The 26,730-nt window shown below is 36.6% G+C and overlaps 1 protein-coding gene across 6 annotated transcripts in view; it reads left to right on the top strand.

The window, feature by feature from the left end:
* rnf121 (ring finger protein 121) overlaps positions 1-26,730 on the top strand; it is a 52,391-nt gene that overhangs the window by 8,018 nt on the left and 17,643 nt on the right. For all 6 annotated transcript variants that reach the window (XM_052099661.1, XM_052099660.1, XM_052099659.1 and 3 more), the window contains exons 3-6: positions 3,195-3,336; positions 18,314-18,468; positions 20,028-20,135; positions 26,366-26,486. In XM_052099661.1, coding sequence (XP_051955621.1) covers positions 3,195-3,336; positions 18,314-18,468; positions 20,028-20,135; positions 26,366-26,486 — 526 coding nt within the window. The remainder of the gene's footprint in view (positions 1-3,194; positions 3,337-18,313; positions 18,469-20,027; positions 20,136-26,365; positions 26,487-26,730) is intronic.

Genomic DNA, 26,730 nt, shown 5'->3' with positions numbered 1-26,730 from the left:
CTACTGTACATGAGAATGCCCAGCCGTTTTCTTTAGGGGACAAGCAAATTTGAATGCCACAAATAAGAAAAATACTTTTAACTCTTGGCCTCCCATCATTCTTAACCTCTGATACAGCAGATCATCATCTTCTAATGCACATGAATAATCACATTAAATCTATGGAAAATTATGAATTCTGTGGGAGATCCAATTCAAAGGGGGTCCATGAATACAATGACACCATCAGGAACTGTGGAAATGGAAGATGATATGATGCTAATTCAAAGAAAGTTTTCAGAAACTCCTATGTTAAATTGGATTTATTAAATGGTATAAAAAAAATGAAAGCACATGCAGTTCACAGGACATGCAGTAAAATAAAATTTGCAAACCGCAGCACATGGTAAATACCAGCAAAATTTACCTTCAAATACAAATTAGTAAACCTATAACTATATACAATCCTGGTTTCTTCAGTTTTGAGTGTCAAAAATTAAAATCCAAAATACATGATAAATTATGTTATTTGTTGAAGCAAACAAGTTGTCCAATATCAACTGGGCCTGTATGAAAAAGCATTTGGCCCCTTAGATACAAAATCTCAAAATCTATGAAACCGCATTTGTAATGGGGTTCAGCTGGACTAGACACACAGGCTTGATTACTGCAAGCCCTGTTCAATTAAATCAACACCTATTCTGATCCATTAGCACACTATGCCAAGGTTGAATTAAATTCCAGAAATGATGAGGAAAAAGATGATTGAAAGTCTGGGAAGAGTTACAAAGCTGTTTCAAAAGCTCTGGGACTCCAAATTATCACTGTGAGTGCCATTATCTCCAAATGGAGAAAACTTTTCACAGTAGTGAACCGTTCCAGAGGTGGCTGACCTTCCAAAATTCCTCCAAGAGCGCAGCGACGACTCATCCATGAAGTCACAAAAAAGCCAAGGACAACATCCAAGGAACTGCAGGCCTCTCTCGCATCAGTAAAGGTGTTCAGGTGATAGTGTTCATGACTCCACTATCAGAAAGACACTGGCCAAAATGACATGCATGGAAGAGTGGCAAGGTGAAAACCACTGCTAACCCAGAAGAACATTAAAGCTCGTCTGAATTTTACCAAAACACACCTTGGTGATCCTCAACTTTTGTGATAATGTTCTGTGGACTGATGAGTTGAAAGTAGAACTGTTTGGAAGACAGGGGTCCCGTTACATCTGGTTTAAATCAAACACAGAATTCCACAAAATAACATCATACCTACGGTCAAGCATGGTGGTGCTGTGCAGATGCTTTGTTGCTTCAAGGCCAGGGGCGACTTGCAATGATTGAGTGAATCATGAATTCTGCTCTACCAGAAAATCCTAAAGGAGAATGTCCGGTTATCAGTCTGGGAGTTGAAGCTGAAGGGCAACTGGATTATGCAGCAATACAATGATCCAAAGCATAGGAGTAAGTCCACCTCTTAATGGCTCAAAAGAAGCAAAATTGAAGTTTTGGAGTGGCCTAGTCAAAGTCCTGACTTGAACCTGATTGAGATGCTGTGGCAGGACCTTCAAAGGGCAGTTCATGCTCAAACCCTCCAATGTGGCTGAACTAAAGCAGTTCTGACAAGAAGAGTGGGCCAAAATTCTACCGCAGTGTTGTGAGAGACTGATCTCCAGTTATCAGAAGTGTTTGGTTGCAGTTGTTGCTGTTAAAGGTGGCACAACCAGCTATTAATTTTAGAACTCTCAGTCCTAAACCAATACAGCACGGTTGACTTACGATTAAAGACATAGTCATTAAAACGTCATGTTCTGCAACTAAAATATGGCACACATTTCTTTTTCATGTGTGTTTCCATGGAGACTTGTGGATTTGGCCCTCAGCTTTAAATGCTTTTCTGAGTTCTCCGTAATCGTGCACACATTCTTAGTTTCAAACTCTCAGTTGAGTGAACTAACTCAGAACTGGTATTCTGGAATCAAGATATAAGTTAACCTTGCTTTCTGGAATACCCCACAGATGTGTATGACTTATTTTCCTTTGCAGAACACACATATAGATTTTTAGAAGAATATTTCAGCTCTGTAGATCCATACAATGCAAGTGAATGGTGTCCAAAACTTTGAAGCTCCAAAGTCCACAAAGGCAGTATAAAAGTAATCCATGCAACTCCAGTGGTTAAATCCATGTCTTCGGAAGTGATATGATAGGTGTGCGTGAGAAACGCATCAATATTTAAGTCCTTTTCTACTATAAATCTCCACTTTCACTTCAACATTCTTTTAGTTTTTGGCAAATCACATTCTTTGTGCATATTGCCACCTACTGTTTCTTAATAAGAAAGGATAAAAATGTATCTTTTTTTTTTTTTACCCTCACCTATCATATATTTTCTGAAGATATGGATTTAACCACTGGAGTCTTAAGGATTATCTTAGTGCTGCTTTTTTTTTTTTTTTTTTTTTTTTTGGAGCATCAAAGTTTTGGACCCTGTTCACTTGCTTTGAATGGACCTACAGAGCTGAAATATTCCTTTTAAAAATCTTAATTTGTGTTCAGCATGATAAGTCATGCACTTATGGGATGGCAAAGAGGGTGAGTAAATGATGAGAATTTTCATTGTTGGGTGTACAATCCCTTTATGCTACTTGTATAAAGGTTGTGGTTTCAAATGAAGGAATAATCCAGAAACTAGAAAGTGAGCAACTTCACAGTCCTTGTTCTTCTCTATTTATTGTACAAAGGTAAACAAAAAATGTCCTTTTTTAAAATAAAAAAAAATTAAATGTAGTAATATTACTGTAAACTGCATAAATTCAGCTCTTTGCAAATTATCGAAATTCCTATTATGATTGTATAGATATATTGACTGTTTTGGTTTCTAAATTTCAGTAAATTTAAATGATAATTAATAGCACAAAAAAAAAAAAAAACATGAAACATTAAATTGGTCCATACAAATTTTGTTCAGTATTCAAAGTCATCTGAAGGCATATGTGTCATTTTTGGAATGGGTTTGAAATATGAGGGTGAGAAAAATTGACAATCGTCATTTTTGGGTGAACTATTCTTTTCCTTTTGCTTGCACAATTTATATGGTTAGTTGCTTTTTATTTTTTTCATTTAACCTTACATCCAAAAGAACACATAATTTAAGACACAGACTGATGATATAACTCATGATTTCTTTATAAATGTGTGTTTGTTGTTTTTGTTTGGCAGGTTGGAACATGCAAAAATGCATGCCAAACACAAAGGACACGAGGCCATGCATGCAGAGATGGTGCTCATCCTCATCGTCACGCTCATCATCGCCCAACTCGTCCTGGTGCAGTGGAAACAGAGACACCCTAAATCATACAATGTAAGCGTAGGGCAGGGGAAAAAAATAATTTCATTACAAATCACAATTCTTGAGCCAAACAATTTTAAAATCGTCTCCCTGATGAACAGTATATTTTTTTTTATTTAAGAAAAACAAAACATGCTTATCTGAATGCTGCAATGATTAATAGATGCATATATATTTGTACAGAGTTCCACATAACAGTTCCACAAAACTTCTCTCTGAAGTTTTGTTTCTTTAATTCTTTATGTTTAGACCTTTTAATGCACTGCTGCTACAGCCAACAAGCGCCGTTTGTTCACTTTTGGACATCAAAATCCTCTGCTGTGATCAATGTTCATGTTATTATGCAGAATCCAAAAGTTTATTTTAGATGTTGTGGAGAGTATTTCAGGAGTCATTCTGCAGATTCTGTCTTGACACTACTTTAAAAAATATTTTAGCTGTTAAAGGGCTTCTCAAACTGTTGAATGGTGTAAACTACATTAGAGGTCGACCTCTAATGTATGTTTACATAATCTCATCGGCCAATATCCAAGTATATCAAGCCGATTATTAGGCAGGCGCATCTGTGGGCAGCCTAGTGTTGTTGTGGAACACGTGTTCGTCGCACACTGCCCCTAGAGTCATTTTCCAGCAGAGTGAACAGACCTCATCCAGTGCCAGTGCCATCAAGGAAGGAGCTAAGTTCCTTGGAGAAAACAGTAAGGGTTAAATTTGTATAACTTATTTAGATTTAATTAAAAACTTTTGATATGTTACTGCCAACTTCGAGAAAAAATGCGACATGACGTTCGGCTACTTTGGATATTGATAGCGTAGTTGAAGTTGCATTATCACAGCAGAAGGGTTGCTATCATGTCACAATAAGCAAGCAAGAATTTTGCAATTACAGACAGCTGAATCTGAGACTTTTATTTGTTCTGTTTGTGTGTCTTATATTTGAGAGGGTTGTCACTCAATGCAGAGAAATAAGTAATAAAAAAGATACCAATGCACAGTTGGTTAGTGAAGGACTGGCTTTGGTAAGCTTGGACGTTATCGGTTCTGCTGTCAGTACTGGAGAAATTAAGAAAATACATGTATTATTGCTATAAAGAGAAAGTTATTTTATATTGCCAGCCATTTCTATGTATAATATTTTTTTTTTTTTTTTTTTTTTTTATTGCAAATTAACAAAAGAGTAACACATACAAGGGAGTGAGACACATATACAATACAGAAGAGAGAAAAAGCACAAAAACAAAAACAACGAGATACAAAACAGCCCAACACAGTCATCGATAAAGTGATGTATGTAGACAGATGAGATCCTTTCTGTGACGCTAAGTATAGAAGGTAGTATCAGTATATTTTTAGTGAGGGTATTAATCACCCCAACAATCACAACAATAACAGCAATATATTAATATTAGTGGTGATAGTAGTAATGATGACATTTATAATGATAATTCATGACAATAATAGGAGCATTAGCTCTAGCAATCTATAATAATAATAGTGACAATAGTATTAATAGTATTAATAACAATACATTTAGGTCAGTCAATAATGTCACCGTACCTGCTCTAAACTCTAGGTCAGGGGCTGATCCACAACTGCCAGTGAGCTCCACACAGATACCGACACCTCTCCTCTATTCAATATTCCGATTCCCCTCACCGCGCCAGCGACACCCAACCCCCGTAGTTAAGCTTCTAGGCTCCATTGAGGTGTCCTCTTTATATAAAAAAAAAAAAAAAAAGGCACGCCGGGCACCATAACAGGCACCTCCACACCAAGCTCCCTTAGTCTGTTTGTGACCTGATGTAACCAAATGTTATAGGTGGTTGGCCCTCTTACCCCTTCCTTTTTTTTTTTTCTTTTCTTTCCTTTTCTCTTTTTTTTTTCCTCTTTCTTTTCTTCTTTTTCTTTTCTTTCCTTTTCCTTTTCCCTTTCTTTTTCCCCTTCCATGGCTTTGAGCAAGGTGTGCACTGGTTAGCTCCCCAGCCAGAGACACCACATCCAACCCAGGTATCAAATCAATGATTCTTTAACACGAGGGTGGGATCTGGCCAGACGCAGTGAAAGGGAAGGGCCAGTCAGTCCAATCACTGATTCTGTAATGATTAGCCAACAGGATATGCCAGTTGCACCCACCAACAGCACCTAGAACAGACGCCTGACCCAGACCATTTATATTTCTAACAAAATTTTATACATATTTATACGTAATATTTTCTGAATTGTCATTTATATAGAAAGAGAGAGGAAGGGAAGACTAATCATTCTATAATAATAATAATAATAATAATAATAGTATCAATATCATCATCCCTACTACCACCATCTTTGATAAAAAAAAAAAAAAAAAAAAAATAGCAATAGTATGCAGATTTTAAATAAAATAAAAGTACAATTTATCGAACATTATACATATACATGTATACATACATACATATGCACACACATACACATACAAGCATGTATACATACACACATACCTACATATACATACACACGCATACATACATCTACACACATATAAAAATATACATACACACACATACATACAAATAGATACATATACATATATATATAAAGTACATCTATACTGAATAATTGTAGTACTGTACAGTAATGATATTACTGTAATATCATCAGTAGTGTGGTTGGGAGAATGCGTTGGTCCGGTTCCAGGTTATTGATTTATATGAAGATGAGTTAGGAATGGTTTCCAGATATCAAGAAATGTAGATATAATATTCTTGTTAGTGTATGTTAGTTTTTCTAATGTGATGTACTCTATTAGAAGATTATTCCAGTGATTAATATGTATACAGTTTTTGGACTTCCAGTTTTGCAAAATTACTTTCTTGGCGATAGTTAGAGAGATGAGGAGGGGTTTTTGTATTTGATTGGGAGATTATCAACTTCCATGCAGTTATTAAGTAAACAGAGTGACGGAGATGGAGGGATTCCACAACCCATGATAACTGAGAGGTTTGTGGTCACTGATATCCAAAATGAGTGAACTGATTGACAGGTCCATAGGGCATGAAAATAGTCATCTGTGCTCCCCAGTGTGCACTGTGAACAAATGTCTGTGTCCCTCAAGCCCATTATAAACATCTTTCTTTCGGTGATGTGAATCCTGTGAATAATCTTGAACTGTATGAGCTGTAGGTTAGTATTATTAGTCATTGAAAATGTGTTGTTACAGATTTCCTTCCAGAGGTCGGTGTTGGGTGAGAAGGCTAAGTCTTTTTCCCATTTATTCATGGGTATTATAATTGTCGTATCATTATTTAATATAAGTTTATGTAGTTTAGATATTAGTTTGTTGGTATTAGTGATTTTCATTAAGTCTTCCATTAACTGAGAGGGATGAAGTGGGTTATTAATTATGTTAATCTTGGATTTAACTATGGATTTAATTTGTTGATATTGTAGAAAATGTTCTCCCCAAGACCGTACCTCTGGACTAATATTTTAAATGATACTGAATTGGTTGTTTTCAAATAAGTGATGGAGATGAGTGATTCCTTTTGTTTCCAAGATGGAAAATTGATCGATTTATTGCATAATTGAAAATCAGGGTTGAACCAAATGGGGGTGTATCTACATGATGTTAGTGGTGAATTATTAATTTTGTTTACTTTCCACCAGGCTGTCAGAGTTGATGCAATTGTAATATTATTAAAATAGAGCATTTTCTTAATTGATTTTGGTAGAAAGGCAAGGTCTGAAACTGAAGTATCTTTGCAATGGTTTTGTTCTAATTCCATCCATGAATTGTTATGATTATTTTTATGAATCCATTTATATAAATATTGTAGCTGGTTTGCTAAAAAGTAATATTGAAAATTTGGAGATTCTAGGCCGCCATGTGATTTTGTCTTTTGTAATTTTCCCAGTGAAATTTTAGGTGTTTTATTTTTCCAATAGAAGTGAGAGGTTAATGAATCCAGTGATTTGAACCATTTATCGGTGGGTGTTGTTGGAAGCATTGAGAATAGATAGTTGACTTGTGGTAAAGTTTTCATTTTAACTGTAGCAATGCGACCGATAAGTGATAGTGGTAGGTTAGTCCAGCGTTTTAAATCATCTCCAATTTTTTTTAAAAGTGGGGTATAGTTGAGATTAAACAACTCTGACAGTCTGGAGGAAATGTTGATACCCAAGTATGTAATGTTGCCAGTGTGGAGTGGAAGAGAAGAATCATGGGCTGTGGAATCCCAGGCGCCCTCTGAAAGTGGTAATATTGTTGATTTATTCCAGTTTATTGTATAATCAGAAAGTTTTGAGAAAGTATTGATAATTTTAAAGGTTTCTTTCAATGACTTATAAGGGTTTTGTAAACATAACAACAAATCATCTGCATAAAGACAGATCTTGTGTTGTGTATTGACGTTTTGTATTCCTTTGATATTATCATTTTGTCGTATTGCTGCTGCAAGTGGTTCTATAAATAGGGCTGAATAAAGAGGGAGAAAGTGGGCATCCTTGTCTGGTCCCTCTGTGAAGTGTGAAATTTTGTGATGTAATCCCATTTGTTGTTATTGTGGCCCTAGGTGAAGTATATAATATTTTTATCCAGTGGATGAATGACTCTCCAAAGCCAAATCTATGTAGAGTATTAAAAAGAAATGTCCAGTTAACTTTGTCAAATGCTTTTTCGGCATCAAGTGATACAATTATTGTTTTGGTATGATTTTGTTGGGCAAGGTTAATTAGGTTGAATAATCTACGCATATTATCTGAAGCATTCCTGTGTTTAATAAAACCTGTTTGATCATGGTGAATTAACATCGGGATAACTGTTTCTATTCTAGTAGCTAATGCTTTGGTAATGATTTTTAAATCTGTGTTTATTAATGAAAGAGGGCGGTAACTAGAAGGGTGCATTGGATCTTTGTTTGGTTTTAGCAAAAGTGTCATAACCGCCGTATTCATGTGTGTTGGTATTGTCGAAGTAATTTTAATTTCTTTAATAACTTTGAGGAATAAAGGAGAAAGAATTGACCAGAAGTGTCTATAGAATTCATATTTCTATGTATAATAATATGAAACCATTTGTCTGTGATGCAATTTAGCTATTCGCAGTCGAGAGAGAGAGAGAGATCTCACGCACAGCGAGCACAACACGAGCCCAGCTAAATGAGTGACAGAACTAAACATTCAAACATAGCCTGGTTTAGATCTGTGATATTAGTCTGATTTTATTTTAGATTTCGCCTTCCAAAGATTATAAAAAGAATATTTATACATAAGCCGCATTCTGTCTAGCACAACTTCCTTCCCTTCACAGCGGTGCACTGACATTTCTCCCTAAAACTCAAACTTAACGTCAGAATCAGCACGATCGGTGATTGTTGTAAAATGCAGTCTAGCTACTGTTGCTAAATTGCGGGACGCGTTTAATAATAAAAAGAGCGCAAGAGATACCGTTCCCAAGGCAGCGCGCGCTCCGAAACACACCACAAAGAGACAAGCAAAGTATAGGCTACTTTGGGTTTCATGTGCGCGTCTAAACGATCAAATATACACAAAAATATGTCAAAACGACAGGCTTGGAGATTCACTTAAACACAGTTTATGTCTTAAATGGACGTAGTTATGGAAATAATTGGGAGAAAATATGCTGCATCAGGAGTCTATTAGATCTGAACTCGGTCTTAAAGGGGAAGCTGTCTATTAAACGTGACGATTGAGCTATTACTGCGAATCAAACAACAAAAGGCAAAGAGAAAATCACTTACAGCTCTTGAATGAATAACTTCTGCATTAATAAGCATTCATCTATCTATGATAAACTATGCAGTGTTATTTTACAATTGATTACTTTATTAGATTTCTTTTTAGACCACACCTGAACAGTAATGTTAGTAGACCTTCAGGAAAGTGTGTGTGTGTGTGTGTGTGTGTGTGTGTGTGTGTGTGTGTGTGTGTGTGTGTGTGTGTGTGTGTGTGTGTGTGTGTGTGTGTGTGTGTGATGTGTGTGTGTGTGATATCACTTTATGGGGACCAAATGTCCCCATAAGGATAGTAAAACCCGAAATTTTTGACCTTGTGGGGACATTTTGTCGGTCCCCATGAGGAAAACAGCTTATAAATCATACTAAATTATGTTTTTTGAAAATGTAAAAATGCAGAAAGTTTTCTGTGAGGTTTAGGGGTAGGGTTAGGTTTAGGGGATAGAATATAAAGTTTGTACAGTATAAAAACCATTATGTCTATGGAAAGTCCCCATAAAACATGGAAAGACAACTGTGTGTGTGTGTGTGTGTGTGTGTGTGTGTGTGTGTGTATAACAAAAAGAACCGTTAAGAATACCGTTGAAGTACCGGATCGATAAGCAGTATCGGTAAGATAGTAATACCATTAAAACCTTAACGATACCCATCCCTAGTTATGCCTGTGCTTCTCTTGGATGCTCTGAATATTGGATTACGTGTCTGGATTGCCCCTTAATTAAAGCTGTATTTGGATCTCAACCTTCGTGTCTCGGAGCAGTTCGTAACACCTGCTTTGTTTATTTAATATATTTGTTATACATTATTTATACAATATGTTTTTACATTATACATTTTTAATTTAAGTGTACAAGTGCAGATTGGTCAAGTGTTCAATAAATGTAGTTGTTGAGAAATTTTGTCTATCTTAAGTAATTATTTGTGTTACATTTTATCTTTCAAATAAAAGATTCAAATAAGAGGTTAAAAACAAGCACCTATCGGCCAAAATAAATCGGCAGCATTAATCGGCCATCGGCCAACCCGGATTTCAAAAGATCGGCATCGGCCTGAAAAAAACAATATCGGTCGACCTCTAAACTACATTTTACACCCCCGCAATATTTATAATCTAACAGCCAGCGCAGTGACAGGTAATTTTGCACATTTACCTGCAACTGTCGACAAGAAATACACAAAGATGCGTGCTTGAAGAAACACTTGATAAGTTAAAATGTTGTATTGTGTGTGTGTGTGTGTGTGTGTGTGTGTGTATATATATTTATCTGTTGAATACAAATGGACATAGTGCAGCCTTATGTACACTGGCAGCCAAAAGTTTGGAATAATGTACAGATTTAGCTGTTTTTGAAGGAAACTGGAACTTTAATTCACCAAAGTAGCATTCAACTGATCACAATGTATATTCAGGACAGTACTGATGTAAAAAAACAGCACCAACACTATTTGAAAAAAGTACATTAATCAAATCTAGACAGGCCACATTTCTAACACCTGATCCTTGAGTAATCGCTAAATTTGTACTAGAAAATCACTTGCCATTATATCAAACACACCTGAAAGCTATTTGATTAATTAAAGTAATCTTAACATTGTATTTGTGATGTTTTGGGGTTGCCACAGTATGCAATAGATGGCACGTCTAATATTAGGTCAAAAAGGGCGAAAAAGAAACAGGTTTTTCTAGAAACTCATCAGTCAAGCATTGTTTTGAGGAATTAAGGATATACAATCCTTGAAATTGCAAAAAAAAAATGAAGATTTCCTATAAAGGTGTACACTACAGTCTTCAAAGTCAAAGGACAACTGGCTCTAACAAGGACAGAAATGGATGTGGCAGGCCAGATGTACAAATAAACAAGAGGGGATAAGTACATCAGAGTCTCTAGTTTGAGAAATAAACGCCTCACATGCTGACAGCTTCATTGAGTTCTACCTGCTCAACACCAGTTTCATGAACAACAGTAAAGAGAAGTCTCAGGGGTGCAGGCCTTATGGAAACCATTTTAAATAAAAGATACTTTTGAAACAGAAAAACAAAAAGAAAAGGTTAGAGTGGGCAAAGAAACACAGACATTGTACAACAGATCATTGGAAAAGAGTGTTATGGATCTTAACCCCATTGAGCTTTTGTGGGATCAGCGAGAATGTAAGGTGCGTGAGAAGTGCCCGACAAGACACATCTATGGCAAGTGCTGCAGGAAGAGTATCTGGACAAACTGACAGTTAGAATGCCAAGGATCTGCAAAGTTGTCATTGCTGCACATGGAGGATTTTTTGATGAGAACTCTTTGTAGTAGTTTAAGAAGTTCTGAAGTTTTTTTGTTTTGTTTTTTTTCTCAAAATGTAATCATAATTTTTCATGTTATTAATGTCCTGACTACATTGTGTTCAGTTGAATTTCTTTTCATAAGAGCAAAATCTGGACATTATGCCAAACTTTTGGCTGCCAGTGTGCTACATGGGTTCCTTGCACTAACTATTGCTTAGCTCAGACCATGCATTGACTGGTCGATTGTTAGTTTTACACATCCTTAACTTTTACCTGCAAATTATAGGCTATATTACAGAGCAAAAACCTTAGTCATTTCAAACACAACTGTTCTTCAATCAACATTTATTTCAGAGAAAATGATGACAAGTTTTTATATCGAAAATTAAAATCGCAGTACTTACAGAATTGCAGTATCGTAATACATCAAATCAGCTAGAAAATATAATTGTAAGATCGAATCGTGAGGTCTGTGGCAATTCCCAGCCCTACCAGTGTGCACTCCTTGCATGCATTAAAAACAACCTCTATTCTGTCCTAATCTTAAAATTTTCATTCCAATGTGGTTGCAAAACCTAGATGACTTTCTTTCTTCCATGAAACGCTAAAGGAGGTGTCAGGCGAAAATGTAGTGACTTACAGCCTGAGTCACCATTCACGTGTTTGCGTCTTTTTGGTGAAGGTGAATAGTGACTTTGCACATCAAATACAATTTTTCACCACAATGAACATTTTGAATTGTAACCATTGAGACAATCACACCTGGAGCAAGCATTTACGGCAAATTGTGAGCAGACAAAGTGAGGATTTTTTTTCTGCCGATTTTCAATTTGTTCTTTGCCTGGCTACTAAATGCCCTGACCAGTAAAATATTAGCTTTGGATCAAGTGTCAGAAGCCTTTGCAGTTATCAAAACCAGCGCAACCGGTGGCGCTAAGCACAGAAAGATGGTTTGACAACAGACATAAATCGCTGAAGAAATCCTGTAAAAGCAGTGAGGATGTGTAGTTCATTTGCATCAAATCCTTTTAAAAACTAAAATGTTCTCAGATGGATTCATTTAACATGCAAGTGATCGATCTTATTCATGCTTTTTAATATTTTATTCAACATTCTCGGATTGCAATTTCTTTTTTTCTGCAGTATAGCAGCTAAAGTAAATGTAGGTTGTTTTAAAGGAGTTTTAGATAGTTATATTGGAAAACAAATCAAAATATTTGGTTGCATTGTATAATGGGGTGAAGCCTTCCCTCTCACCTTTTTGTTCACTTCAATCCATTGTTAACTCACAAATAACTAACACTCTTATTAATAAAGCTGCGTATTGCCAATTTTCTTCACGATAAGAAATGCACAGTGACACATTATGCTTCAATAAGTCACGGACCATCATGTTATAATCTAACTGCATTAAGCCTGCGTGCTCGAGGGACTAGCATCCCCGCCCCAGAGTGTGCATCCTCCGAGTGCAGTTTCGGTCTCTCCGCTTAGATCGGAACACTTCACGCAACTCCTAGATGAGGCGCTGACCACACCGAGGAATGGCAGTTTTGGAGTTTGTAGTTATTTACATGAGTAGAACTTTAAACCTATAATGCATTAAGTATAACCACATTAAAGATGTAATGCCGGGGTGTTCGACACGCAAGTTTTCCTTCAGCTGAGCGGCAGCTCCGGCTCTGCTTATTCCATGACGAAAGTGCTTCTGTTTTTATTTACTTTGATATTTTTTTATAATTCCCTAATACTTTGCGATCTACATCACCTGAAGCTGTTTGGAAATTTAAGAGTGCATCTAGACTCTGACCTGTTTTTTCTTCCTGTCCTCTGTCAGGTGCGAGATGCAGTGCTGCTCTTGCGTGCCATCATTAGAGTTTTGTATGATCTCATGTTATTTTAAATTACATCAAATTAATATTTGACAACAAAAGATTTGGTAGACCATTTTTTTATAATTTCAGCCTTACTCTGAAAGTAAGCTTTCACACCTGGCCTGTTTTGGGGCATTTGTTTCAGAGCCTGATGCGTTTTCTCCCTTTGTTTGTTTCATTTAGGCATATATGAACATTGCAATCGCACTCTGATCCACACCAAAACAATTGGGCTGAGACCGCCTAAACGATTGCAAATTAACTCTGGAGTGGTTTGCTTGTGGTGAGAATGCAAACCATCCCTATAAAAACCCTCAACATAACTGGTATCTTTGGAGAAGATCAACACTTATCTGTAATATATCATCAAAATGTGGATATAGCCTTTTGGCAAGTATATTAGATATAATTGCACATTTAAAATGGATGTTTTATAATTCCTGAGGTAATTTTAGTATGATCATTTCACTCTTTTGGATGGCGGCAGAAAACGGGTAGGACGGCGTTAGCATTTTTTTTTTTTAAATGTACGTGGCTTTACTCAATTATAGGCAGATAATTTTAACTGGTATATCAATGGATGAGCAAACATAGTGACCAATAAGGGACAGCTTGCTCACATGTGACTTTTAATGACATAGTTTTGGTCTGTTTTGAAATGGTCTACAGATCTGAAAACTCAAAGTATATCCCTCACAGCCTCCTTGTCATTCCCATTAAAAATCAAAGATTGCACTACCGTGAATGACTATTGCTGCATCACTGCCATACTGCCATACATGGGTATTTTGTAGTCGAGCACTCTAACCCACAAAAACTAGTACCCACCCAAGATGTGTGCAGAGATGCATAGTAATTCAGTGTTGCTTCCGGCAGGGAAATGCGTTGAGGAAAATCAATTTGCGATATTCCAGTAGTGTTTTTATTACTCGAGGAGCTGGTGCAGAAGTACTCGATTACTCGTGCTCATCCCCTTCAAAAACTTTCTGATCTTACATGAATTGTCTTAATAAATCAATACGTGCATTGATTGGAAGCCAATGCAAGAGCACAGGGGTAATGTGTTGACATGGAACAGTGTAAGAAAGAACACAAGCAGCAGAGTTCTGACTTTACTGAAGCCCATTTATGGATTTTGCTGGTAGACCTGAAAAGAAGGCATTACAATAATCCAGCCTAGAGGTAATAAAGGCATGGATAAGCCTTTCTACAAGCCAGAGAGGGGAAGGGCCAAACCGGGCAATGGTTCTAAGATGGGAAAAGGCTGTTTTAGAAATATTTTTAATATGTGCATCAAGTGTCAGCGGAGCATAAAAAATAATGCCCAGGTTCTGCACTTAAGTGGGAAGCACTAGGCTGTTATCAACCATCAATTTAGGATGGTCAACTTAACGAGTGGCAGCTGGTTTACCAAGCAGTACAGGAGCAATTTAGTTTCAGAAAGTTATGCTGCATCCAAGTCCTTATTTCTTGCAAACACTCAGTCATAACCGTTAACGTGCAGGTGATGTCAGGGCTATTGTTAATGTAAATCTGAGTATCATCAGCATAGCAATGATACTCAAGGCTGTATTTCCCAATCATCTGCCTTAGGGGAAGCATATAAATGCTGAACAGAGTGGGGCCTATCACTGACCCCTGGGGAACACTCTGACGTACTAGTACAGGCCCTGATTTGTGAGAGCGACCTGTTAAATAGGATCTGAACTAGTCCATCACTGTCCCAGAGATGCCAAGCCAACTATGAATCCTATTCCGTAGGATGGAATGACATATTGTGTCAAATGCAGCACTGAGGTCTAGCAAGACCAAAATACTTAATGCACTTGTATCAGCTGCAATAAGGAGGTCATTCATGACCCCTCACCAAGGCTGTCTCGGTGCTATGTCCAGTTCTGAAGCCTGATTGAAAAGGTTCTAATAAATTATTTTGAGACCGATAATTGTGTAACTGGGCTGCAACAACACTCTCCAGAACCTTTGACAAAAAAGGGAGGTTAGATATAGGCCTATAATTTGACAGGCAAATTATCACATCCAGGCTTTTTAGGGACCGGTGTGATTGCTGCCATTTTTAGTGCAAGGGGAACAGACCCAGAATTAAAGGCACAATTGAAGTGATATGGGGGACATCCCTTGAGAACAGAAGGAAGGGGATCATGGACGCAATTAGTTTAATTCATCGACTGTTCTTACAATGAAGTCAATGTTAACAATGGCAAAATTAGAGTAGAGGTCGGAAAATTTATAGGTTGAATCTGAGCCAGCTCAAACAGAGAAGCAGGAGCTATGGAGTTGTATATATTCCTAATCTTTCCTATGAAAATAATTGTGGTGGTGTCTACACAAAATTGTTATTACTGTGCTATTGTTAATAGTTGTTTAAAACGGTCAACGACAGCTGTTAAGTATCTAATAATGGGTCAGACTGAAGATGTGTTTGTTAGATGAGATCTGTTTTATTGCTTGCATTATATAGACTTTGAGCATTTAAATTTCATCCTGCTTTAGTAACATGCAGGGATTTAAGCAAATGAATAACACAAGTAGGTATATTGAACATGGTTATAAGATAACAAAATCTGTTTTAACATTCATTATGTTTGTGGTACGCAGCGATTTTAAACAAATGTACTTAACACAAGTATATACAAAGGAAAAAGTCCTGAACCAGCAGTGAGGGTGTGTATTTTATTTGCATCAAATGCCTTAAAAACTGAAGAAAAAATTATCATAAGGAATATGTAAATGATATTGCTGCATCATGCCTTGCACCCCATTTAAAAACAACTCTCTGATCTTACATGGATTGTCTTCATAATATAGTCCATATTTGCTGCATTTTTTGCCTTTGCATAGAAATAGTTTGTGAAAGTGTCTCCAATATTTTCTTTCTCGTTGAGCAAATCAACAATTCTGTTTCATTTTCGATCTGCTTGCTAGAGAACTCGTTTGTTTGTGAACTTGTTCTTCTCATCTGTGATAGACCAGCTGAAAGGTGCTTTACACCACCAATCATACTGGGGTAAAATTCCTTGTCAATTAGCGCCACCTATTGTAAAGGTGTTCATGTGTGAACGATGATCATTTGCATTGAGAAATACTCAAACCAGCCCATCTGGCACCAACAATCATCCATGCGATTATGTAATCAGTGGCTGCAGTGCGTAAAATCATGCATATATTGGTCAGGAGCTTCAGTTAATGTTCACATCGATCAGAATGGGGGAAAAATATGATTTGACCATAGCATGGTTGTTTGTGACAGATGGGCTGGTTTGAGTATTTTTGTAATTGCTGATCTCCTGGGATTTTCACACACAACAGTCTCTAGAATTTACTCTGAATGGTGCCAAAAACAAAAAACATCCAGTGAGCAGAAGTTCTGTGAACAGAAATGGTTCAAACTGGTAAAGTCTACGGTAATTCAGATAACCGCTCTGTACAATTGTGGTGAGAAGAATATCATCTCAGAATGCTATTCTGAGATGCGTGTTGGTGCTGTTTTGGCGGCCTGAGGGTGACCTACATTAATGTTTCAAAAAATTCACAAAAATCTAACCTTTAATTGAAGTAAATCAATTGAAAGGGGGAAAATATCTCATTATTAAATATTTTTCTCAAACAATTGGCCACAATTATTGGCACCCCTAGAAATTCACCCCTAGAAATTAGTAGAATATATCTCAAGTATATTCCCATCATATTTAACATTTTTAGTGCACCTGGGTGACTAGGAATATGAATTGTTCAGCCATGACTTCCAGTTTCTCAGGGGTATAAATATGAGGTAACACACAGGCCAAATTCATTTAATCAGCAATCACAGTGTGTTGGACTAAAGAATATAGTTCTGATGTGCGGCAAAAGGTTGTTGAAGGTTGTCACAAAATGGGAAGTGGCTATAAGAAAATAGCCAAAGCATTGAAAATACCCCCTTTCACCATCAGGGCAACAGTTAAGAAGTTCCAATCAACTGGAGACGTTAAGAATTGGCCTGGAAAATGACGCGTCTATATTGTCTACACGCACCGTGAGGAGGATGGTTCAAGTGGCCAAAGAATCTCCAAGGATCACAGCTGGAGAGTTGAAGAAATTATTTGGGTCTTTTGTGTCAAAGTCTAAAAAAATACAAATAAAATCAGACATCACCTATATCACCAGTTGTTTGGTAGGGTTTCAAGAAAAAAACATCTTGAATGTTGTGGGGCTGCTTTTCTGCCAGAGGTCCTAGACATCTTGTTCGGATACATGGCATTATGGACTCTATCAAATACCAACAGGTAAAAAAATCTAAACCTTACTGCCTCTGCCAGAAAGCTTACAATGGGCCCTGGTTGGATCTTCCAGCAGGACAATGATCCAAAACAAACATCAAAATCAACACAACAATTGTTCACTGACCACAAAATCATTGCTCTGCCATGGCCAGCCCAGTCCCCTGACCTGAACCCCATAGAAAATTTGTGGGGTGAACCATAGAGGAGAGTCCACCAACATAGACCTCCTGAATTTGAAGGATTTGTAGAGATTCTGTATGAAGGAATGGCCTCTGATCCCTTGCCATGTGTTCTCTAACCTCATTAGGCATTATAAGAGAAGACTCAGAGCTGTTATCTTGGCAAAAGGAGGTTGCAAAAAGTATTGAATAAAAGGTGCCAATAATTATGTCAAATGCATTTTGGAGAAAAATATTGAATTACTTCAATCAAAGGTTATATATATATATATATATATATATATTTTTTTTATGAAAGTTCAAAGGGCTAAACGATGCAGATTTCTTTTCACAGCCTTTTGCACATATTTACCACTACTGTACACAATATTAGGCATGTGGTTTTAATGTTGTGGCTGATTGTTTTATACATGGCTATGTTCCCCTTTGAGTAGACAAAATGCCCATCCTTAATACAATCCTTACATTTCTTGACAATTTTTGTGAAATTCACCCTATACCATCTCCTCCGGTGTCCTGTAGTAACAAAACAAAAAACGTCTAGTTGCTGCAAAATTTGTTTCATGTATGCTCATGTACTGCTTTAAATGTTTTAGCTGGATTTTAAGAGTGTTCCTGAGAAGCTAACATCTGAACAAAGACAATTCTTTTGTTTTAGTTGGTGACCCTCTTCCAGATGTGGGTGGTTCCTCTGTATTTCACCACTAAGCTGCACTGGTGGCGGTTTCTGCTCACATGGTTCGTCTTCTCTGTTGTCACAGCCTTCATTACTTTTCGTGCTACCCGGAAACCACTGGACTGCACCACGCCGAGGTAACTAAAAATAGCGAACTATCATGCTGTTGAGACTTAGGCCTTTTTGTAGAGTGGGTTAGACTTTCTGTGTTATAACAATTTCTGAGTGTGCAACTCTGACTTTGGATGTCAAACACTTTGGAAACTTTAGTTTCTTCTAATCGTAAATGACACCAACACATGACTCTGGGCTCAATGGCCATTTACTCACTCTAATGAAATGCTGTACTGTGACTTCAACAAATGTAAACATGTTAACCAAACTGCTCTTTATTTTGTACATGTCCACATCAAATTTCACCTCAAAACAAAAAAGACAACTGATTTAGGGCCATATAGCACGATTGCAAGTGTGAAATTGCTTCTATACAACAGTTAAATGAACGAGTACATTTTGTTACAAAATTAGGAAAAACTGAGTAAGTTCATATATGCATTTTGTGCATGGAACTACTTTCTTATGGATGGGCCAGAATCTGCCGTTGCTGGTTCAAACCAAATGATGCTTCCAAGCATTCGTTAGTATTTTAAAAATATCACTTAAGAAATAGTATCACGGCTTGTGCTGTCTCTAACAAGTTATTGGATAAGTGTGTGTGTGTGTGTGTGTGTGTGTGTGTGTGTGATTACCTCTTGCCAATCCCAAGCAGAAATGCTTTCTCAGTGGAAAAGTAGCCATCCAAGCGGGGTTATTTGTCCCTGTTTCACGGTAGCCGGTGTGCAAGAATCTTTCACTATAGAAACCGCAATGTCCTCCGCCATTTTAAACAGTCCGATTTAAACAATGTGGAAAGTCCGATAAGAGGTAAGCGCCTTGAGTTTGTGTAATTAATCAGTCTGTTGTGTCTCTTGGCTGTGATGAGCCATAATGCTGAAGTTGTTTGTTTAAAGCGGTTTAAAGCTATTTCCTAGCTTTTGTAGTGTAGTAGTGATTCAAGCAATCACAGAGTGCTGTATGTAAACACTGGCTAATGAGGATTCACTTCACGTCACCTAACTTGCTCATATTACACAAAATTATCTTTTGCCATCACATGCTAGCTAACATATATAATTTAAAAATATATATATGTAAAAAAATGACAAACAGTAGCTCTTAACACATCTACACTGCTCTTACAATTTAGTTTAGAATGGCACAAATGCAAGCGGAGTGATAATGGTGTCTGACCATCAGTGCTCGTGGAATGTCTCGTACAGTCAGATTTGAGGACTGGAACTAACTGTTGTATATTGTGTTGTATTAAGTTATATTATTGCATTATATTGAAAACAATGTTTTTTTAAATGTATTTAAATCATCATAAAAACAGTACAACCAATTGTACTATGTTTAAACAATTTAAAATAAAAAAATTTATCTTTTAATTTGTAATGAAACTAATGAAAATGTTTTTTTTTTGCAAAGGAGCAAAATGTGCTTGTCACTCATGAAAACTAATCGGAATGGTCTTAAAAATAGACTATATTTTGATTTAAAAAAATTATTTCATTTATTTCTTTTCATTTTTGGGTGAAATATGATTTGGTTTCATGACATTCACTCATGTACCCTGTTGTCTTTTTTCCTCTCACAGGCTTGTATATAAATGGTTCCTCCTGTTGTATAAGATCAGCTATACCACAGGCATTGTGGGCTATACCGTAGTCATGTTCACTCTCTTTGGCATCAATCTCATATTTAGGTAAGTTATAAAACCTCCTATGTTTTGAAATCCCATGGCAAAATCATTGTAACTCACAGCCTCTCATGGCTTATCACTTATAAATTGCAGCAGGGCTTCAGACTGCAGCTGGAATGGTTGTGTGTGTGTGTGTGTGTATATATACACAACAAAAATCGTACAAAATCTCAAATCTAGTCACCACTTTGAGTGCGTTCATATGTGGTTTTGTCAGATATCATCTGAGGTGGTGTATTCAAATTAACCATGTTTCTTTTCTACCTTTTTCTTGCATTGTGCTCAAAACATACAGTGCATCCGGAAAGTATTCACAGCGCTTCACTTTTCCCACATATTGTTATGTTACAGCCTTATACCAAAATGGATTAAATTCATGATTTTCCTCAAAATTCTACAAACAATACCCCATAATGACAAGTTGAAAGAAGTTTGCTTGAAATCTTTGCAAATGTATTAAAAATAAAAATCGAAAAGAAATCACATGCACATAAAGTATTCACAGCCTTGTCTCATTACTTTGTTGAAGCACCTTTCAGCCTCAAGTCTTTTTGTGTATGATGCTAAAAGCTTGGCACACCTATTTTTGGGCAGTTTCTCCCATTCTTCTTTGCAGGACCTCTCAAGTTCCATTAGGTTGGATGAGGATTTTTGGTGCAGCCAGCTCTAGGAAGAGTCCTGGTGGTTCCAAACTTCCATTTACGGATGATGGAGGTCACTGTGCTCATTGAGACCTTTTTTGCAAAGGTTTCAAACAAACTTCTTTTACGTTTTCATTATGGGGCATTTTTTGTAGAATTTTAAGGAAAATAATGAATTTAATCAATTTTGGAATAAGGCTGTAACATAACAAAATGTGGAAAAAGTGAAGCGCTGTTAATACTTTCATTTACTCGCCCTCAAGTTGTTCAATAACTTTTTTCTTATGTGGAACACAAAAGGAAAAATGTTAATGAATGTCCTGATCTGTCTATTCAGTACAATGGCAGTTGATGGTCACCAGTCACTTCAAAGTCAATCATGACTTTCGTTGCACTGCTTTCATGAGAGTAAAGAGAGATGCTCGTTCAAAATATGATCATTCAGATTGTACACTGGTGGCCAAAAGTTTGGAATAATGTTTCAGAAGGAAATTTATACTTTAATTCAACAAAGTAGCATTCAACTGATCACCAAGTATAGTCAGGATATTACATGTGTAAAAAAACGGCACCATCATTTGAAAAAAGTAATTTTTGATCAAATCTAGACAGGCCCCATTTCCAGCAGCCATCACTCCAACACCTGATCCTTGAGTAATCATGCTAAATTACTAATTTCGTACAAGAAATTCACTTTCCATTATATCAAACACTGTTGAAATCTACAGTATTTGGTTCATTAAATGAAGCTTAACATTGTCTTTGTGTTTGTTTTTGAGTTGCCACAGTATGCAGTAGTGGCATACCTTAAGACCTAAGGCATGTCTTAAGATCAATATTAGGTTAATATGGCAAAAAGAAAGTTTCTCTAGAAACTCATCAGACAATCATTGTTTTGAGGAATGTAGGCTTTACAATGCTTGAAATTGCCTCACATATCCTCAGCTGACAACTTAATTGAATTCTACCCGCTCCTCACCAGTTTCATGTACAACAGTAAACAGAAGACTCAGGGGTGCAGGTCTAATGGGACAATTTTTAAAGACACTTTTGAAACATAAAAACAAAAAGAAAAGGTTAGAATGGGCAAAGAAACACAGACATTGTACAACAGATAATTGAAAAAGAGTGTTATGGATCTTAACACTATTTGAGCTGTTGTGGGATCAGCTAGACTGTAAGGTGCATGAGAAGTGCCCGACAAGACAGTCACATCTTTGGCAAGTGCTGCAGGAAGTGTTGGGATGAAATGTCACAGGAGTATCTGGAAAAACTGACAGCTAGAATGTAGGCCTGTCACAATAACTACTACTTTAGGATGATAATATTGTCCCAGAAATAATTGCGATTAAACCATATTATTGTAATTTTAAGACCGTTTTATGCCACTGATATGATAATATAATGGCATAATAAGGCAAGTACAACCTTTCAAAGAGCAATGAACTTGATTTTAAACTTTTCTCCCAATTTGGAATGCCCAATTCCCACTACTTAGTAGGACCTCGTGTTGGCACGGTTACTCGCCTCAATCTTTCTCAAACTCAATTGTTGCCTCCACTTCTGAGACAGTCAATCCATGCATTTTATCATGTGGCTCGCTGTGCATGACAGCGTTGAGAGACACAGCACGCGAGGCTTATGCTATTCTCCGCGATCCACACACAAATTGCCACGTGAGTGGAAACCCCTAATCACGACCATGAGGAAGTTACCCCATGTGACTCTATCCTCACTAGCAACCGGGCCAATTTGGTTGCTTAGGAGACCTAGAGTCACTCAGCACACCCTGGATTTGAACTTGCGACTCCAGTGGTGGTAGTCCGCTTCAATACTCGCTGAGCTACCCAGGCCCCTGAACTATTAATTCTTAAGAATATTCAGACAACCACCAACTGCGGTTTTTGTTCTCAGCTTTGAAAACTAGATGGAATGGTTGTGTTTTAGATTGCATTAGACATAAAGCATTGTTAAGTAAATTTGTCGTTCTCTTGTCAGAGTAAAAAAGTTACTTGTCCAGAAAGAAAAATGCAATTTTTGCTGTTGTGTTTTCTAAAATTAGCAGTAAAATTGGCTGGTTAATGTTAACAAAATGCATAAAATGCGTGATATGAGCTGTGATCTCACCTGTGTTCCGCAAATGCTTTTGGGTCCTTGAATTATGTATAATGTGCGAGTAAGGGCAGCCGGTGGACTTTCTGGTGGCTTCCTAGGGTAAGTTGGTGCCCCACGCAGACTGCGTAGAATGCATGTAGGGAGCGGTGGTACTGGTTTGTTTGACTTCTGACGGAGGCTGCAAACCTGTATCCCTCCATAACGTTGAAAGCTTTGTTATTTATGAATAGTTGTGATTCGTTTTATTGCTTTGTACTGCACCTGTGTTAAGAGAGCAATGACATATGTCAAAAAATGTATCCACTTTGCACGCGAGAGAGAGAGAGAGAGAGAGAGAGAGAGAGAGAGAGAGAGAGAGAGAGAGAGAGCGAGATTTTCTGTATTCGTGCAGAATCTGGAATTAATATAAAGACAATACTCAGAATCCCACGCAGAATTTCAGACACTGTAGATTATTTTCAAAAGCAGGTTTTTTAAAAACATTTTTTATAAAGTGATACATGCATATGCTAAATCACAATAAACCCGGCATTTAATTTTTTTGCATTAGTAATGTTTCAACCAGGCAACTTTTATGGTCAGGCAAGTAAAATTCACTTTGACTTCCATTTGTCCCGGACAAGCGTTAATGTCGAGCCCAGAGTTGCGTTGCCACTGTTTTTAAACAAAGTTGTCATACCAGCACGTTCACGTTAATGGGCTCTCCTCTCTCATTTGGATCAAAGCCAAAATTTTCCCAAATCAGAGCTCTGGAATGCAGCTTTTAAAACAATTCCATTTAGACTTGTTCTTCTGTAACTGTTTTTCAAATTTTAATAGTAATCTTTCACATTATTAATGTCCTGACTATACACTGTGATCAGCTGAATTCCACTTTGGTGAATAAAAGTACCAATGTCTTTCCATAAGAGCAAAATCTGTACATTATTCCAAACTTTTGGCCGCCATTATACGCATTCAGAAAACCTGGAATGTTGCACAAGCCGACTATTTTTGTGATACTTAAGTGCTTTTTTTTTTTAAGCTTTGAAGGGAGTGAATTTCATTGTTGTGTAAATTACTCAAAGTAATCCTCTAAAAATTACGAATTTCTTCTCTAAAAATTGTAATCGGATTATCATTACTTAAAATAAAAAGTAATCACATTACTTTCTAAAACACTTTTAACTGAAAAGCTTTTGTTTTTCTACTCAGTGACTTCAAAATGATCTATATTTCCTCCTCGTTCATTGTCACACGTAACCAATATATTCAGCACCACATGTTTCTCACAATGACTTGTTAGTGACTCATTCTACGTCATGTTTCAAATGTATTCTACATTATTTGGAAACACATTAGTAATGTAGTGAAAAGTAATTGAGTGAAAGTCAGTAACTGCAATCTGTCTACACAAATTAAAATATAATGTGTTATGCATTACACTACTTTTAGACTTAAACATTAGTTACAGTACAGTAACTAATTATATTATGATTAAATTTCACCCAACACTGGTGACTACCCTCTGCCATTGTGTAATATTCATTAAAAAGTTTCCTTTTTTGTTCTGCATACGAAAGTCATGGAACAACATGAGGGTAAGTTTATGATGACGAAATTTACATTTTTGGATGAACTATACTTTTAAAGACTCGGTCAAAGTTTAAAAAGCAAACAAAAGAGTCAGCGGTTTGAATCAGAGTCACTCACTCAGTAAATCTGACTAAGCTGTTACTAAGTTTACAACTGACTCAGTCACTGAACTGCAGGATTTTTTATCGTTAAAGTCAGATTAGATATGAACCGAGAGCCATTATTGTGTGTACTTGAGGCTCGGCAGTCTTACTAATTAATCTGAATGTTTGTGGGTATGACAACTTGTAGTTAAAGAAAGTGATTTATAGCAGAGTTTTGTTGTAATAAACGAGTAAAATTGTCATCTTGCATAATGAATATAGCAGTTTGAAGGAAGAAATGATAAAACCCTGGTTTATTGAACTTGCATTGTCATGCATCCCTTATCACAACACATGGCAGTGACTTCTTTTTAAAAGGTAAAATAATAAGTTAAGTACTCCTCAATGAACTGACTGATATTTAATTCCTATAATATGGATATAATATTCCTAAAATACTTGCTGTACTTTTATGCAGAGTCACATCCTCCAGACAATGATTCTGCATGTTTATTCTTAGTGTTACATACAGACCAAAATGTAGCAAACAAGACACATGGAACCGCTAAACACCCAGTTGTCAACAGATGCATTTAGATCTATCATGTGATCTGACCTTATGTTTAAGGCATGCTTCCCTTTTCTGATGTTAGCATGTGCAATATGTGCCACCACATAGACATGCAGAAACAATGACGAGGAAGCTATGAAAGAGTCATAAATGATATGCTTCTCAGGAGTCCTGCCATTTCTGGATTTTTCTTGCTTTTGACGTGCAGTCATGATTAGGACTGTGCGATTATAAATGTACATTTCCTGAAGACAATACGAGTTTCCTCTTCGATGCTAAGGTGATGCAGGTGGATGTCTGGGCATTTCTATGCAGCTGCTAGAGTGGAATTTTTATTTTTTTAAATAAATGATAATTCTGTTAGAAATGTTGCATTTTTGCTTAAAGTTCAGCTGAGAAACTGAGCTGGATTTATTATTACTTTTTTTTTATCAGTGTATTATCATGCAGTAACATACTGGCAGAGTGATTGATGTATTTCATCATAAAACAGAGATCCTCCCCTGGAAATCCGAACACGAATTGTCACAGGAGACGCATTCAAACTATGTGACTTGTCTGACCACATGGGATCGGATCACCCGAAACTGATCTTTTTACCAGGTGTAAACAGGGTCTTAGGACTAGGGCTGGGGTTTCGATACAGATTTACTGATTCAATTAGATTACAAATAATGTATATTTATATTAGTTTTAATGTCCATTTTTGCTTGTGTATGAAAGCAATTTGATTCTTCTAAATACCAATTTCGATATAACAGCAAATGACTTACTGATATGAGTAAACTTTATTTCAAGTTCTCAAATAATTATTCAAGTCAGTACAAGCAATAGAAGAAATACAAACAACAAAATGATACAAGTTAAGAAACCGTGCCTGACGTCTTTTGAAAGAAGTACGTTTTCAAGTGAACATTCAGAAATAGAAAAAGGTAATGAAATGTTATAAAATCTTAAGATTCTCTTCATTTGTGTAATTTCTCTCTCTCTACTCCCTTTACCTTTTGGCATGTTAATGAGATTAACCAGTAGTTGTCTTGTGATGGACTGGTCGATTATGATTGACTTAAGCAGTCTTGTCATAGTGTAAAAAATAATTCTTGTGGTTTTAGGAATTGATATTGGGATCATTTAAAGGAAGCTCACGATTAAACTGATTTTGTATTTTATTTAATTTTTTCCCCAGCACTAATTGGAACTCAGAACATAAATTCAATCTTGTTATATTTCCTTGTTTTCTTCTCTTAGAATAAAGCCAGAGGATGCCATGGACTTTGGTGTGTCTCTTCTCTTTTACGGCCTGTACTATGGTGTATTAGGTCGGGATTTTGCAGAGATGTGTGCAGATTTTATGGCATCCACAGTTGGGGTGAGTGCTTAATTTGATGAATATACGTCGCTTTTCTTTTTTTTAAAAAGCAACATTTAATTAAATGAACTACTTTTGTCAGTCCCAATATATGGGTAGATTGATCACACAAAACTGAAATCCATGCACATTCCTTATGTGTAGTCCTTTAAGATTTCTTTAATATATTCTGTACAGTCAAAATAAACCATTGCCATTGATAGAATTATGTCATCTCTCCAAATTTGCACAGAACTAAAGTGTA

This window comes from Xyrauchen texanus, chromosome 31 (assembly GCF_025860055.1).
Source record: "Xyrauchen texanus isolate HMW12.3.18 chromosome 31, RBS_HiC_50CHRs, whole genome shotgun sequence".
Classification (NCBI taxonomy): domain Eukaryota; kingdom Metazoa; phylum Chordata; class Actinopteri; order Cypriniformes; family Catostomidae; genus Xyrauchen; species Xyrauchen texanus.
The sequence above is the reverse complement of the archived record's forward strand: the minus strand, read 5'-3'. Positions and strand labels throughout refer to the sequence as shown.